This window comes from Eublepharis macularius, chromosome 11 (genome assembly GCF_028583425.1).
Source record: "Eublepharis macularius isolate TG4126 chromosome 11, MPM_Emac_v1.0, whole genome shotgun sequence".
Taxonomy (NCBI): Eukaryota; Metazoa; Chordata; class Lepidosauria; order Squamata; family Eublepharidae; genus Eublepharis; species Eublepharis macularius.
In genome coordinates, this window is record NC_072800.1 from 93,256,218 (window position 1) to 93,272,952 (window position 16,735).

The following is a 16,735-nucleotide window of genomic DNA, read 5'->3' on the forward strand; positions in this document are numbered from 1 at the left end:
CTTGCGTTAATAGTTTTCCAATTGTGAGTAGGAGCATTGAAGGAATTTTCTGTGGTTCAGAAATTTCCTAACTTGTTATAGTGAACTTACTGTGTGACTTATATAAATGAATTGTTAATAAAACAGGATTGTAATTGGACACATTGAACTTATTAGTAAGGTTACACGGGTAGTTTTTGTTTTGTTTTTTCACTTGGGTGAACCAGTCTGGGGTAGAAAACAGAGGTGAGAGTCCCTTACCCAACTATCACTAAGTATTTCTAAGAGGTTTTTTTTTAAAAAAGTTACATAAGCTACAAATAATTCATAAAAATGTATTAAATCTTAATATCCCAGAAGGTAATTAGAGTGGGTAGCCACTTAAGCCCACTGTTGCAGCCAAATTAAACCGTGCGTCGGATGAAGTACGCTCTGATTCGTGAAAGCTTCTGCCAGAATGAAGTTTGTTAGTCTTTAAGATACCCCCAAACTCATTTCAACATCCCAGAAAATATTTAAACTCAATGTACAGATACGTCAGTAGCCAGCTCCCTTCTATATAATAACAAGAGGCTGGGGAAAATGTCATAGCGCACAATCCCCTCCCACGTCCTCCCAACAAGCTTTGCGAAGGGCAGCAGCGGCAGCGTGGGTCCAGCAAGGCAACTGCAGCAGAGCCTTCAGCGGCTTGTCTCCTGCAGGGGGCGCTCCTGGTGCCGGCTCATCCAAGCTCACTGAGCAGCCTGCAGTCCAGACTCGGAGCTGGCTGCATCTGCAGGCAAGCCGAGCAGCCCCTGGCTCAGCCGCGTCCCAAGGCATGGCAAGTCTCTAGCCACACAGAAGGAAGAGCTTGGGAAGAGGGTTCTGGAGGCACCGAGGACCTCTCAGGACAGCCCTCCCCCTTTCCTCTGGTAATCAGCTTTCTGTTTGTCGTACTTTTATCCTACCCTCCTTCTGAGTTTTTCAGGGCACCGTACATGCTTTCTGCCCTCTTCTCCCCACCCCTTACCACAGCCCTATGAGGCAGGTGAGGCCACAAGAGAATGACTGACGCGGCTCACCCAGAAAACATCATAGAAGAATGCAAGATTCAGGTCCAGTGGCACCTTAAAGACTTAACTAGATTTCCAGGCTCAAAGCTCCCTTCTTCAGAAAAGTGGGGATTTGAACACAGGTCTCCCAAGTGCTTGTTCAGCAACTGCTACACCACACCACACCGTCTCTTGTGGCGAGTATTGCAGGGGAGAGGTGACAACTTTCCGTAGGCAGCTCTGCAGGAAACAAGCTAGGGATTTCTTGGGCAGTGATGACGTGGCCGTGGCTGGTGCAGATCAGTGGACCCACAGCTGATTGACAGCTTAGCAGCTGAACAACCCATGCCCCTAATTGGAGGCATGGAGTCCAGTGACACCAGCGGCTTCTAAGGAGCCGCTGTACGCAAATCCTGCTGTTCTACTGTAGACCAACACAGCTACCCACCTAAAACCACCCATGCGGTGAAGAACAGGCTCAGGAGCCCCCCGCTTACCAGCGTCAGGACTCTGTTGATGGGAATCATGCCCGGCCGGATGGCGCCTCCAGGCTTCAGCGCCTCCTGGACCTCCTCGGGGATGAGGAAGGACTCGTTGTACCAGATTTCAAATTCTGAAAAAAAAAATAACAAAGGCAAGCAGGTGCAAGGGCAGGATTTCAAGGGGCAGCCAGGGCTGGGCAGTGCTTGGCTTCGAGCTGCCCTAGAGCAGGTGGTCAGAAGGGGACGGCTGGATGCTCAGCCATTCTGAGTGCCCCTTGCCCACTGCGTGCCTTGGGACAGGCGGGAGGAACAGGCCTCCTTAGCCTAACAGCTCTTTGCACATCTCAACAGCAGGATCTCTCCATGACCGAAAGGGTCTCCGGGAAGACGGCAAGGCTGGATGATTTGCCCACAATCGTGGCAGCAAAGTCAGCTCTGGCACTATTGTTGGCTGCAATCAATGTTCCCTCTAAGCTTTGCAGTGTTGTGAGCTAAAAATCTACTTTGTGAGCCGAAACAACAACTTTCATTAAAGTTTTGAGTGCACCTCCTTTTTAAAAAAAATTGCAATCAAATTTTTTTATTACAATCAAAACAATTTAACAATAAAAGCCATTAGGTGAAAGGGCCACAAAAATCAGAGTATACTTCTGTATAAAAATGGATATGTCCATGCTGATTACAAAGGGGTTGCTGCAAAATAAAGCAGACACGCAATGGCACCTTAAAGACTAGCACGTTTATTTCAAGATGAGCTTTTGTGACTCAGTGCTTACTTCTTCAGCCTCCTTCTGCACCAAGGCCAAGTTAAATGACGCCTTCACCGTGGTGGTGGCTGAGGCTCTACCTCCTCTCCTCCGCTCTCTGGGGCTGAGGGGATCCTAGCGATTTCAGGCTGCATGGGTCAGGCCAGACCCGATCACTCAGCTCTGCTCTGTTCCCCAGCTAGAGAGCCAGCAGTGGTTGGAGGCGCTCTCTGGCACCACCTTGGGGGCCAAACCAGCCACAGCCAGGAAGGGAGGAGGCTCCATCCCTGCTCCATCCCTATAGGGCCCACCTGCAGATGCTGGCTGAGTGGGAGGGCGGGGCCGCCTGAGGGTTAGTATCTGTGAGCTTCATCTGAGAAGCTGTGAGCGGAAGAGTCAGAATCTGTGAGCGACTGCGCACGTGCTCACATTAGCGGGAACACTGGCTGCAATACTGCCGGGCAGCCCCTGACCTGTGCATTTGCTGCATTTCCATACGATGAAGCCCACAAGCCCTGGTTCAAAACTAGCCCTCACGTGGCATGTAGAAAGGAGAGTGCATGCTCAGAAGAGAGCAGAAGCCGGGTCCAGGAGGAACATCCTCTGGCGTCTGCAGCTGGCAGTACCTGTCAGCAGCTTCTGACGGCACTGATCCACCAGGTGCTGGCAGTACTGGACTTCGGACTGGAGGTCTCTGAAACTGCCGAAGTCCGCTCGGTATTGCTTCCGCAGCTCCTTCATCTTCACGAGCAGCAGGAATTCATCTTCGTCGATGATGATTTGACCCTCCTCGTTCAGATATTCTCCTGCCAGGCCCCAAAAGAGAACAAAGGCTTGGGGGAATCTCCAAATATTGGAAAGAAATCAGAGGAGCCTCTCTTATGGAAAATCTCACTTCGCTTTCCGAGCACCTTGCCTACCGAGTATCTCACCTTCTTCCAAGGAGCCTGGGGCAGCTTAAGCAGCTCTCCTTTCCCAGGGTCAGAACGCACGAGACAAACTTCACACAAAGAGCACTTGACTGGTCCCGCAATCTCTACTGGGAATAGTAGTCTAAAAAACCCACCCCTCTCCGAGCAAAGTGGAATTTCTTGCAAAGAACAGCCGCTCAACTGAAGAGATTGCCTTTCAAAGAGATTCTCTCAAAGAGAGACTGATTCTCTTTCAAAAATCCAACCAGCTGGTTTTGCTTCAGCTCAGAGATAGAGGTGAGGGTGGGGTGAATCCGAGCTCCGATTCCCTACCGGGAGGGGCAAATTGCTCTCTTGCTTGCAAAACTCCTCTGCTTTTTTTCTGCCTCTTGTTACACTGTTCCCCCACCCACCTCATCCCAAATTCTCAGAGGATTTTTGAAAAAGAGAGAGTGCGTGTGTGTGTGTGTGAAACTCCTCCCTCCCCAGCTGAGAATCGCATTGAGCCGATGGTTTTTATAAACTACAATTCCCAGGGATCATTGCAGGATCTGACACTTGCCCATGAGTATTGTGTGTTTTGACCCAGTTTATCGTTACAGATAGATTAGGCTAAGAGAGTGTGACTGACCTGAGGTCACCCAGTGAACTTTACAGCAGAGTTGGGAGGTGAACGTGGGTTTCCTAGATCCTAGTTAGCCACATTGTCACATCCAGAATTCTGAAACTGCACCCCCAACAACCCTCTGGCTAGACACTTGCTCACTTTCCTAGTCCAGCTGGTGGCCAGACTTCCCTGGGGCTTCCAGGACTGGGACTGGTTGGCAGCCAAGTTTTCAAGGTCTAACACTCTTGGCTGCCTGACTTGGGTGTGCTGCTGTCTCCTTCACAGTGAAGCACCATTCCCTAATGTGGCACCCATGGGCACCAGGTGTCTGCTGTGTGCTTCGGGAAAGTAGGTTGGCCTTTTGTGGGCTGCTATGGGGGCGGGAGCATGCCACACTATCTGGGGGCCCGCCGTGCTGCCCGGGTGGGTGCTTCAGGAAGCGTGCCCCCCCGCCAGCCAGATAAATGGGGGGAGGGGGAGCAAGGGATCCCCCACCCCGGGTGGGGGAATGGCACCTCTACTTGGTCATTCTCTCTGTGTGTATTTTAATCCTCCCTTTCCGCCGTTATCTTCTGTATTTGTGTTATCCCCCCTCTTTTCTGTGTGTGTTTGTATTCCCTATCCTCTTCCTTGTGCGTGCATGCATACGTGCATGCGTGTGCATGTGTTTTTGTCATGTTAGTGCAGAGCCATGAAAATGGCAGGACCATTCTGCAATAATTCTCTGATTGGTGGAAATAGTCTCTGACATCAGAGATGGAGCTTTCCTTGGGACTGGTTAGGTTTGCTAATCAATCTCACCAAGGAGGCTGGCTTAGGGTCAGAGTCCATTGCCCATAAATACCTGGGAGCTCTGCACTTTTTTTGTCCCACTTTGGAACATCTGGAGACCCCAAGACCAATGGGCCAGGGGTTAAGGACTCCTCCACTATCTTGGTATTACAGGGAACTCTGAGGAACCTTTTACAACTTAGGTAAAGTGTGCTTAGCTGAGTTAGTTCAACATTATTCTTTTATTCGATAGACTGTGTGCTGTGTGATGGTGTGCTTTTCCCTGGATTTTGTATTTTGTCCTCCTTCCTACCCTTTTGAATCCACCCACCCTTTCTCCCTTTGTTTTCTTATAATAAACCTCCTTTCTATAAAGGCATTTTTGGCTTCCTTGGTACAATCCCTTTCTCTGGGATATTTCTCTGACTCTTTTCCCTGTGGGCCAGACTGGGTGTTACCCAGTTTGCTATAAGATAGTTTTTCAGGGTTTCCACCCCGTTATTTGTTATTTTGCTAGGACTGAGCCGGAAGGGCTGCTTCCCAGCGGATCGGTCTAGCTGTTCTCAGGAGGTATCTGAGCAATGGCAAGCGACTACCCGAGTGTTTTCCTTGGAAACCTTGGTCTAAGGTTATTCACAGCAAGAAAAGCCACTTTCCCCCCCTTTCCTAACTGTAAAAATGTGTGTGCCTGGCTCCGCCTCCTGTGGCAAACATTTTGTAGCAGCGCCCACCACCCTGCCTCAAAAATCCACAGGCTCAAAAAGGCTGGGGACCCCTGCAGCGGAGTATTCTTTATAAAAATGAAGTTCCATCCATAATAGCTACAAACGTTGTCAGAAAAACACTTAAAAACATAAAACAAGAAGCAGGGCACTAAAAACTCTTAATAGAGTAGGAAGCACAACGGTGAAAACACACATGCATGCCCACACACTCTGAAGTCATGAAAATGCTGGCTGGATGAGAGAGAAATCTTAATAAAATCAAGAGAATCTGTTCCAAATGATGGGTGCTGGGAGATGGTTCCACTCCGGATACATCCTGTGGGAAAGAGTTCCAGGGCCAGCATTCGTCCGTCTGAATTTCCCCCCTTTAGAGTCTCTTCCGCTCCCAACCTGCAGTCCAGGCATTACTTACCCTGCTGCTCCCGGTCCAGTCTCTGGCACTCTAGGGCCTGCTTGGCGGCATCCATCTCCTGCTTGAGCACACTGATCCTCTGAGCAGCCTCGCTCATTTTCCTCTTGCGGTCGATTAGAATAGCTTTGTTCTCCTTAAAGATCCGGTTGATCTCACTTCCACGCTCACTCTTGAAGTCCTCAAAGGCGGCAATCCTGGTAGGTGGGCAACTGGAAGAGAAAGGGAATACAAAGTCAGCCACGGGACTCACAGGGCCAGCTCATTTCAAGATCCCTGGCAAATCTTTTAGGCCTGGAAGAGGTTAAAAATCCTCTCCTATGATCCTTAAGGAAGGGAGAGACCTTGTGCATTCTGACGGGAAAGAATCTGCCAGCATGGATCGGAATTATGAAAGGGGAGGCAGCAACCCAGCTTTAGTTAGTGTGTGTTATTTTGTCTTTATTAAGTGGTTTTAAAATTATATGTACAACTAAATAAAATGATATAAATTGCCTTGAGTCTCAGCGAGAATCGCACATCATACATTAGTTGTTTCAAATATGTTGTATTTTTTATTTATTTACATCATTTATAGTCCGCCTTTCTCACTGAGACTCACGGTGGATAACACAGTATGGAGTTAATACAATCAGTATTAAGTCAGTACATTTCAGTACAATACCTAAGGTAAACAGATACATGTTTTAAAGACATAGCGTTAGCAAGGATCCAAGACAGAATAGAAAAATACTGAAGCAAAACATAATCAATTCTAGGACTAACATTAGACAGCATGGAGCGATGGTTGTACATAGGAGTACATATTTAAAGCAGCAGATAATACATGAGGCAAAAATGGTGATTAAGTCTATGATCCCCAACTCGTTAGTGAAGCACCTGAGACCCCCTCCCTACAACGCAGCCCTCCCATTTCAGTAAAAAGCCTTTTTGAATAGTTCGGTTTTGCATCGTTTACGGAAAGCCAGGAGAGTGGGGGCTCTTCTGACTTCCTCAGGCAGGTCATTCCACAGGATAGGGGCCACCACAGAGAAAGTCCTTGTACGGGCTGCTGCTGACTTCACCTGTGTGCAGCCTGGTACCTGCAGGAGACCCTGTTCGGATGAGCGAAGCTGCCGTGGAGGAACATAGGGAGGGAGGCAGTCCCATAGGTATGGCGGACTAAAGCCATGAAGAACTTTGTATGTAATAACTAATACTTTGAACTGAGCACGGTAAATGATGGGTAGCCAGTGGAGCAACTGGAGGATGGGAGTGATGTTCATGCTCCTGATAACAATTGAGCTGCAGCATTTTGCACTAATTGGAGCCTCCTAGTTAACTTAAATGGGAGGCCAATGTATAGAGCATTACAATAGTCAAGCCTTGATGTATATGTAGTTTTAATGTTTGAAATGTTTGCTGCCTGGAGACCCTGAATTGGGCAGAAAGATGGCATGTAAGTGTTTAAATAAAATAAATCAAGCATATATTCATTGTATTGTACAATGAAAACACCAGGCCAACAAAACATTCTATCCCCGACAATAGCCCTGCAGAGAAGATTAGCACATCAAGCACCAATCCATATGCAAAAGAACCTCCTCAGGATACAGTGAAGCCTCCCGCCATTAGCATTCCACACCCTGGGAAACTCTCACAGGATGACTCAGCTCAACCCCACCCCTCCTGAGTAGATACAAATGACCTACATCTTTTCCACACTGTGACACTGAGAGATCTCTGTCTTTTGGTGCTACACCTCTGAAGATGCCAGCCACAGCTGCTGGCGAAACGTCAGGAACTACAATGCCAAGACCACGGCCATACAGCCCGGAAAACCCACAACAACCATATATTCATTTCTCTAAATGGGGTGAATGGCAGCAACATGGGAAATGAAGTTCAGTGTAGCTGGAGGAAAGAGCAAGAGTCTCGTAGCACCTATAACAAAAGTTGTGGTAGGGAATGAGCTTTCGTGAGTCACAGCTCACTTCTTCAGGGCTACAGACAAGCATGGCTACCCATCCTGATCTACTTCAATGTGAAACATCATACCATTGGAACAAAAAAATTCAACTTTTAAGTATATGCTAATATACCTTACCTAACCGTTGTGGTGGGTAAATAGGTGGAAACTGTTATTCATACAAATAACAGTTCGTAGCTTATGCCACAAAAAAGTTGGTTAGTCTTAAAGGTGCTGCTGGACTTTTACTATTTTGCTACTACAGACTAACACGACCAACTCCTCCGGATCTATGATTGGCCATTGTGTACAGACAGGACGCCGGGCTAGCTGGACCCCTGGTGTGACCTGGCACAGCTGCTCTGATGTCTTTGTACAAATGGCATGCTGTTCCCGCAGCTCTGTAAAATGCAAAAAGCACTATGCAAAACCCTACCTGGGCTGGGCTGCAGCATCATCCTTAGGCCCAGATTCAGTGCGGCAGGTCTCGACGCTGAGGACGTCCTGGGCCTCCTTTGCCTCTTGCTCCTTGCTGACCACCTGGCTGCGCGAGATGGAAATGGAATCCAGCTCCTTCCCTGAAATAGTACTGGCCAGGCCTTCCTTCCGTGGAGCAGAGCTGGAAGATAAGCAGAGGGCCCAAGATCCACCCAGGATGCTTTGTGACAGAGAGGCCCTTGGATCCAAGACTCTTCAGTCGAACACGCTAATGACCGCACCTCACCTGTTCCGGTTTCTTTTTCTGATCCCAGAGTACAAACCACTTTGCCGACAAGGGCTGCTATGTCACGCAGCTAGAGTGGTCTCTGAAAGAAGCAGTTGGAGAGGATGCCAAGGCCCCCCCTGCCTCAGAAGCCTCATTTCCCCACCTTCACCCCCTGAAAAGCACAGCGTGCCTTCACACGTGTGGGCAATGTGTCTGCAATGGACCAAAATGAAAAAAACACAAATGGATCCGTTCTGAGCCAGCACTGGCCAACCTGGAGTGAACTAGCAATGGAATGGAATGATTCCAGAACCCTCCGGAACCGAAACAGAAGGTTCCTTGGTGCACAACCTTAGTGGATACTGTGACCCCTCTGACAAGCACTAAAGCATCCCGAGTGCCTGTCTCCTGGGCCAAAGAAGGGACCAAGCTTAGCAGGCAGAGAAAACACATCCTCAGTTCTGGGGGTGGGGTCACATTTGCCACAGCCACTAAAAGAGTGACTAATAGAGATGGGCACAAACTGGGAAAATGGCGGTTTGCTGCAGTTCATGGTTCATCATGTTTCATGAACCACCATGAACTTGCCTGGTTCGCGAACCGGTTCGTTTGGTTCGTCGATTTGTCACTTACGGGGATGCAGACCGTCTGCAGAAAGCCCATTCTCCCACGTTACCTAGGTAACAGATTGATCGGCACCAGGCTGTCTGTAGTGACGAACTGAAAAACGAACCCTACAAACCGCTCTAAAAATCATAGCGTTCATCATGGTTTGTCAGAAATGAGCTCCAACAAACCACCGGTTCGCAAACCAAAAACCGTCCCAGTTCGTGATTAACTCTGGTTCGTATTTTGGTTCGTTCTCACCTCTAGTGACTAAAGATGCACAACTATGCAACCAAAAGAGGACCAACCTGGGCTGTTCTTTGCCTTTTTTCATTTTCGCTCTCTTCCCTCCAGATTTGGCTGAGAAAGGAGCGACTCCAATGCCAAATCCTTGCCCGTCAACCTCACCAACCAGGTGGCCATCAGCATCTACCAGTCCTGCCTGAGAACAGTGAAGGATAAGAGGGAGTACTAAGGGGTTAGAATCTGTGCTGCCAGATTCTAAGAATCTTCAACCGGGATTCTGCTCATTGAACCAAGAATAGGACACACACACAGAGATCCAAAATCAGGCTAGCCCAATCTCATCGGATCTCGGAACCTAAGCAGGATCAAGCCTGGTTAGAATCATAGGGTTGGAAGAGACTTCCAAGGTCATCTAGCTGAACCTCTTGCACAATGCAGGAAATTCAAACTACCTCACCCCCCACATTCAAACAGTGACCCTCACTTCATGCCCAGAAGATGGCAAAACCACCGTCAGGATCCCTAGCGGAACTGGCCTGGGGGAAACTGCTTCCTGACCCCAAGTGGCGACTGGCATTACCCTGGGCATGTAAGAAGAGGCCATTAGAACTAAGCACTGAGTACTTAGAATCTGGATGGGAAGCCACCTCTAAAAGCCTCTTGCCTTGGAAACCCCATGGGAATGCCATAGGTCAGCTATGACTTGATGGCACTTTCCACCATCAGATTTTGAGAATAAATTTTCAGGGATTTGAGTGAGGGGAGATATCAGTGTCTAGATGGAGGCCTTCTGTCCCCTCCCCTATCCTCCAGAAGACCCCAAGGCATGCCCACTCACCTTCTGAACTGCAGCCAGAGTGGCAAAGTCACTTTTGTCTATCAGAGTGTACTTGCTCCTCAGCCTGGCTTCCACTTCCTGCTCCTGTTGGCTGAAGGGGCAGAGAGAGATGCTAAGAGTTGAGCTGCCCTGAGGATTGGGAATGGGCTGACTGACAGAGCTTTGCCTACCAAAGAATACTTCTGGGCTCAACAAAAGCAGCTTGAATGTTCCTGAATGGATCCAGCCTTTTGAATGTGCCACCGTCCATATTTGGGGGAGAAGCGTCATGGGTGCACACCCCCATGCCACTGATGTATTCACTGTAGAACTGTATTGATCTCTCTCTGTCCCAATGTATCGATCTCATGCCATGAGCATATAGTTGTGCTTTATAATGTAGCCACATAGTCATGCCATTCTTGCCTGCCTGACAACGAAAGTTTTCACAGAACAAGTAACCAGCCTGTTATCTCTGAGAATATGCTGCACTGACCTTGCAGCTGGGACCAGCAATGTAACTGTTTCTCAGGGGAGAGAGAAAGACTTTGATTGCTTTGTAATCTGCCATTTCTATCCAGACTAAGTTATCGGGTTCTCATGCAACTTCTTAGGTTTTCGCGCCTAAATGCAAACTGCTCCCAGGGAAGAGGGAATAGTACTCCCTATATCAGTAGTGCCTTTGCCTGTATCATCATTCCTGCCAACTTCCCCATCTATGGATGTACCCATGATAACAGATCTCTAAATAAAGACCTTTCAACCAATGCACTTGGGAGTGTTTGCTGTGAGGGGTTTGGGGGTCTATCTGCCATGGACTGCCGTCCCTAGAACTGACAAGAAGCAAAGACTGGTGGCAGACATTTAAGCAGAGTGTGGAGCCTGTATGTGGAGTGAATCCAGGGCAGGTTCTGCAGGATTGCTTTTAATCACATTTTAGAATAAATCACATCTACCCGTTCTTTTAGGATGGTGCACACAGTCCTGCAATTTTATCCTCGCAACGACCTAGCAAAGTAGGTGAGGCCAAGGAAGAGTGATAGGCCCAAGGATGCCCAGCGAGCTTCATGGCAAAGAAACAACTTGAACCTGGGGCTCTCAGATCCCGGTGCAACTCTCTAATCATTAAGCTACTCTTGCTCTTTGAGGTCTGCAGTTAAGCTATCTGCTGAAAGAGTCCCTCTGCTTCCATCATGGCCTGCTTGTATATTTGTAAATAGGTCTCTCAGAGCGCAGAACAGATGGGGTGAAAATCATGCTGAACATCATGCATTTCCCACCATCCATAAAATGAAAGTAGCAGGATCATGTGGCCTCAATTTGCCTTGGGGCTGTGCAAAGAAGGGAGAGGGGGCTTAACCCTTCAACCTCCACTTGGTTTTGCTATCCAAAACTATGTTATTAGCATTTTAAAGGAGCAGAGCTGAAGGGGAAGTGAAATTGACAGAGCCTTGGGAAAGCAAAGATTAAATTAACAAACCCTCTGAGGAGTGATCTCTGCCGGCTCTGTCTTTTTAAACTATGCTTCCCAGCTAACACTGCATCTCCCTACACTTGAGCATCCCCGTGTAAGATGTCTTGTTTAGAGAGAGCCTGAGAAGGCTGTAGATCACAAATTATACAACTCTGAAAATGGTTTGTGTGACTTTGTACGTTCCCCAGATCTACAACTGCCTTAAATATGGGCACATTATCCTTACACGAACAAACGAAATTTTCTGCAGAACCCCCATGCCTTGTTAGCAGACTGGCCGCGCCGCATTGAGGGAACTCTCACACCCACCCCAGCCAGGAATGGACCACCTTCGCTCGTGAGACGCTGCCCCCGGCTGAGGCCTTGGTGTTTTCGCTTCTAGGGCTCTGCCTGGTTGACTGGGCCCAGCGGCTCTTCCTACTACGACTGCAGGGGGCTTTCGCTGATTAAACTCACGTATATATAACCGGTTATGTCCAGTTTTCATTTTGTTCCCCACCACTTTGCTCCCTTGCGGGTCTACAGCCTGAGCTTCAGCATGCAGCTGGATCTGAAAGCACTTCTGCTTGACAGAAATATCCAGAAAGACTTTCCGAAACCATGTCTGTCATTCATTGGAGCATCCACGGTGTCATAAGCACGTAGATGTGTCTTCTGTGGCATCATACGCTGAAGCCAGAGACTGGCACTTCTTCAGTGAATTCCACTGTAAACTGATCGTGTCCCCTGCCTTCTAAAGACGAGCAACAAAGTCTCCCATTTAAGTGCTCTTGTATGCCTAGCATTTTTATTTTATAAACTTCTTTTCCTCCTTCAGTTATCAGCCACGCCACTCGAATGACATGAGACTTGTGCCGTGGCAGGAGATCTCAAAGGGAAAGGAATCCGTAACTCAGTAAGGAAGCACCTCCGTGGCCTGCCATTCAAACCCAGCGAAAAGGACTTTAGGCAACAGACACTGAGGAAGGCCCATACCCAGGACACTGGAGAGGTGCTGCCCGCTGGACCAGACATCGCTGCAAAGTGGACCAACGGGCAGTCCGTGTATAAGGCGACTGCCTAAATGCCCTTCAAGGGGGCCATGCTGGTCTACTCACTCTCCTCTTGCTGCAGGGCGCCTGTTCAGGCTCACCGTGCTTTTCCTTCCAAGAAACGCGTCTCTCTTTCCAGAGCCGCTTCTCTCTGATCACTGCCCCACTGCTAGGAAGACCCACAGATTGCAGGCGAAGCCAGGCATGCTCTGGGAGGTTGGTATTCACAGCTCAAAGGCATTTTTTTTAACTTTCCAGGTGCATGGAAGCTAATTTGGATTGGGATCGTGGAGGGGAGGATAACACCATTCAGCTTAAACTCCCCTTCTCCATGGTCTCAATCTGAATCAGGTCCCTGCACAACCGAAAATTAAGGTTTAAAACATCACCAGGACAGCCAAACGTGGAACTCCCAGTGCATGTCTGGTTTGGCCCTGAGAGCAGGTCACAGGATCAACCACCAGGGCTAGTAGGGAGTAGTGGTTAAAGCACCAGGCTAGGCAAGACTCATGTTCACTCCTCTGAGCTCCTTGGAGGGATACAAATACAGTAGACAGAAGCTCTGCTGCCGAGGGGGGCTGTCCGCAGAGCAGGTACAACAGCAGCAGGCTACAATGAGCTCTGTCACCTTTTTTGAGTCGGTGCCTCCCAGAGCTTGCAGAAATGGCCCATGAGCCTCTAAAGGGCCACTTCTGTGGCACTCACTCCCCAGCTGGCAGAGAGGACCCTTTAAGTGGCACCTACGGCAATGACATGCTTGGGAGCTTCGTCTCAAGAGCTCCCTTTCCTTCCGAGTCCGAGTCTGGACCAAGGTTCCCCCAAGGTATCCAAGGTGCTGTGACCTGCTCCCTTTCCTTCCGAGTCCGAGTCTGGACCAAGGTTCCCCCAAGGTATCCAAGGTGCTGTGACCTGCTCCCTTTCCTTCCGAGTCCGAGTCCGGACCAAGGTTCCCCCAAGGTATCCAAGGTGCTGTGACCTGCTCCCTTTCCTTCCGAGTCCGAGTCTGGACCAAGGTTCCCCCAAGGTATCCAAGGTGCTGTGACCTGCTCCCTTTCCTTCCGAGTCCGAGTCCGGACCAAGGTTCCCCCAAGGTATCCAAGGTGCTGTGACCTGCTCCCTTTCCTTCCGAGTCCGAGTCTGGACCAAGGTTCCCCCAAGGTATCCAAGGTGCTGTGACCTGCTCCCTTTCCTTCCGAGTCCGAGTCCGGACCAAGGTTCCCCCAAGGTATCCAAGGTGCTGTGACCTGCTCCCTTTCCTTCCGAGTCCGAGTCCGGACCAAGGTTCCCCCAAGGTATCCAGAGAGTGCTGCCAAATGAGGTGCATGTGTGTGTGTGGGAGGGGGGGGGGTGTTTGAGGGGGAAACAGGAACTGCACAAGCTGCCAGCTGCCACCCGCAGATGGTGGTCCCAGATTCTCAACAGAGATCAATAGAAGAAACGTGCCAGCGGATAATCCCAAAGGCTTACCTCAAGATGACTTTGAACTGGTTAAAGATTTCGTGGATTTGTCTGAGGCTCACAATCTGGGGAAGACAGGTTGAAGAGGGAAAGATTGCAGCAATGTCCGCAGATCCGAGACGGCCCAAGGCCCCTGCCCAAGACATACAACAGAGGAAAAAACACGGCCCTCACACAAGCCAGGTGTCACAAAGGGAACTGTCTGAATCTCACGGAACAGCACGGGGTTTCCAGCTCACTCAGAGCCAAGCTACAAGTGATGAATGACACTTGCCTGGCAAGTGAACAGACTCACGTGTATTCCTCCCTGTTCACTTGCCCTTCACTTGCGCTCCACCTGATCACTAAGTTTGGGGCAGGGAGGGCGCTCAGCAGGGATGTAACGTCATGGAGTCTGCCCTCCAAAGCTTTCTCTAGGGGAAGTGATCTGTGTAATCTGCAGAACAGCTTGTAATTCTGGGAGAATTCCTGCCCCCACCTGGAGATTCAACACAACAAAAAGAGGCTCCTCTGGGGACAAGCACAATAACCAGCAGGGGAAACTCCAACCACTAGAGGAATATCTCATATGCAGAAAGGTTAGAATGCATCTGTCATATATACATATATTTATAAAGTGACAAGCGCATGAAGTGAATAAATAACTCCTTCCTGTATCTATACAAACAACAGTAGTAGAAATATACATATACAATATCCTCCAATATATTCAATCCACATAATAAATACAATAAATACAGTAAGTAGCACCAATTTCAGAACACATTCATGGATGCATGTGCGTGGCCGTTATTCCAAAGTAAGAATAACTTTTCTTTCCTTCTCTTTCAGAGATGCTGGAATGAAGTCTTAAACACCATCCTTGGAAGACAAACAGGGAGGTGCCAGACCAATTTTCCATTTTGAAAATAATGTTCTTTATGTTCTTTCTATAGGTCAGATACTGCAGACTGGGGACCCAAAGACCCCCACCCCTGGCCCGACGAGCAGCCATCCCACTTAATTCATTTCATATGAATAACTTTTTCAAGGGCGGACAAGATATCCAACAACTCTCATCCTGATTGAAAGACTCCACACGCAGCGTTTTTTAAGCAGCAGGAAATGGCCGTCAATTGAGAGTTTGCTGCTCTCAATTGATGAGAGAACATAAAGAACATTATCACCTTTTGGCATATGAGATATTCCTCTAGTGGGTGCAGTTTTCCCCGCTGGTTATCCTACCTGGAGGTTGGCAACCCATCCCCGCCACTGGTCTCATTTCTTGCTCATTCTAAAGCAGGTGCTTCCAATCATGTTAAGCCTGCAGCTCTTTGGGAAAGTTTGAGAAAGGGCAGTAGGCAACACCACAAAATGGCTACCACGGGGTGCTGCCATGGGTGGGATATGCTGTTTGCTTGGGTTTCAGTTGTTAAAGAAGAGTCTGTGCTCTGCAAGGCCAACATGAGAAATCTGCAGGCAGTCTGTGTCTTTGTCCAGGCCAAGAGAGGATAAATGGAACGTGGCTGCCCAGTCAGCTAGTGGCCCGGGGGCATCTGAAACCCCATGTTTCGTCCTGGGTTTCACTGGCAGACCCCCTGGCATCCACAGGTGCCATATTGGAAATCATTGCACTGGAGCAAGATGGAACTCAAGGGCAAAGTTTTTGTATACAGACATGCACACCATACTTATTATTTACACACAAGGTGGTATAAATGAGCACATCACACGAATGCTACTCACGTCAAACTCATCTATGGTTCCTTCAAGGAACCGACGGACTTGAGAGTTGATCTCTGCCACCTGGATTTCGTTCAGGGGCTCATAAGTCACTGGTGGGCGATTGAGCTAGAAATGGAAAACGGGGAGAAGAGAACAGGTAAGGGGCGGCAGGCAGCTGTTAGATCCCCTCAGGTCACTTCCATATCTAGCCCCGTCTTCATCAGGTTGAGTAAAAAATTAGCTGACTTCTGAGTGGGTAAGAATCAGGACTACAGCTCTGCTCTGCTCTCCAGGTCCAAGTCCAGCAACTACACCAGGCTAGATCTCTTCCTTCCTCACCCATCTCTCCATGCTTCAGATAGGCTGTTCTCCCCTATCCGCCACCCTGCATCAAGCACCTGACTAGACTATCTGATATTAAAGGCTTGTGGAGAATGCCCTCAAGTCATAGCGGACTTATGGCAACCCCTGCTGGGGTTTTCAGGGGAAGAGACTGACGGGGGGTTTGCCATTGCCTGCCTCTGCAGCCCTGGTCTTCACTGGGTGTGTCCCATCCGATTATTAACCAAGGCCAACCTTGTTTAGCTTCTGAGCTCTGACGAGATCAGGCTTACCTGGGCCATCCAGGCTTGCTTGGGGCCTTATTTGTTCAAAAGTCAAAACCAAAAAACCTCCCAATCCACTGGATTTACACTTGAAAAACTGCTCAGAAGTGGGAGAGGCCAGTGGCTTCAAGACTGTCCCACGAGCCAGCCAGTCAGCTCTAAGCACAGCCACTCTGGCTGCAAACTGTTTCCCTTGAACTCCATGCTTAATTTGGCTGTTCAGCCTATCCGGGGTGAGTGCCATTCCACAGTGGCTGCTCCTTACCAGACTGTTGTGCACAGCCAGCTCCTCCTTCAGATAGAGGACCTCCCTTTCGAGATTCTTCACCAAGCGCTAAGGAAACAAGACCGGCCCGTGAGCATTTGCTATGAAATCAAGGAGGCCCACACAAGACAAGTCAATGAGGGCCTTCCCCCCTGCAGGCCCTTCCCCCCCCCAACACATCTCTACACACACACACACACACACGTGCACGCGC

The 16,735-nt window shown here is 49.0% G+C and overlaps 1 protein-coding gene across 1 annotated transcript in view; it reads right to left on the reverse strand.

Moving 5' to 3' along the window:
• KIF9 (kinesin family member 9) overlaps window positions 1-16,735 on the reverse strand; it is a 35,560-nt gene that overhangs the window by 4,359 nt on the left and 14,466 nt on the right. The window contains exons 11-19 of the mRNA XM_054991694.1: window positions 16,522-16,590; window positions 15,673-15,777; window positions 13,957-14,012; window positions 10,006-10,096; window positions 9,230-9,363; window positions 8,046-8,228; window positions 5,665-5,873; window positions 2,865-3,044; window positions 1,508-1,623 (exon numbers count right to left, since the gene is read on the reverse strand). Of these exons, the coding sequence (XP_054847669.1) occupies window positions 1,508-1,623; window positions 2,865-3,044; window positions 5,665-5,873; window positions 8,046-8,228; window positions 9,230-9,363; window positions 10,006-10,096; window positions 13,957-14,012; window positions 15,673-15,777; window positions 16,522-16,590 (1,143 nt within the window). The remainder of the gene's footprint in view (window positions 1-1,507; window positions 1,624-2,864; window positions 3,045-5,664; window positions 5,874-8,045; window positions 8,229-9,229; window positions 9,364-10,005; window positions 10,097-13,956; window positions 14,013-15,672; window positions 15,778-16,521; window positions 16,591-16,735) is intronic.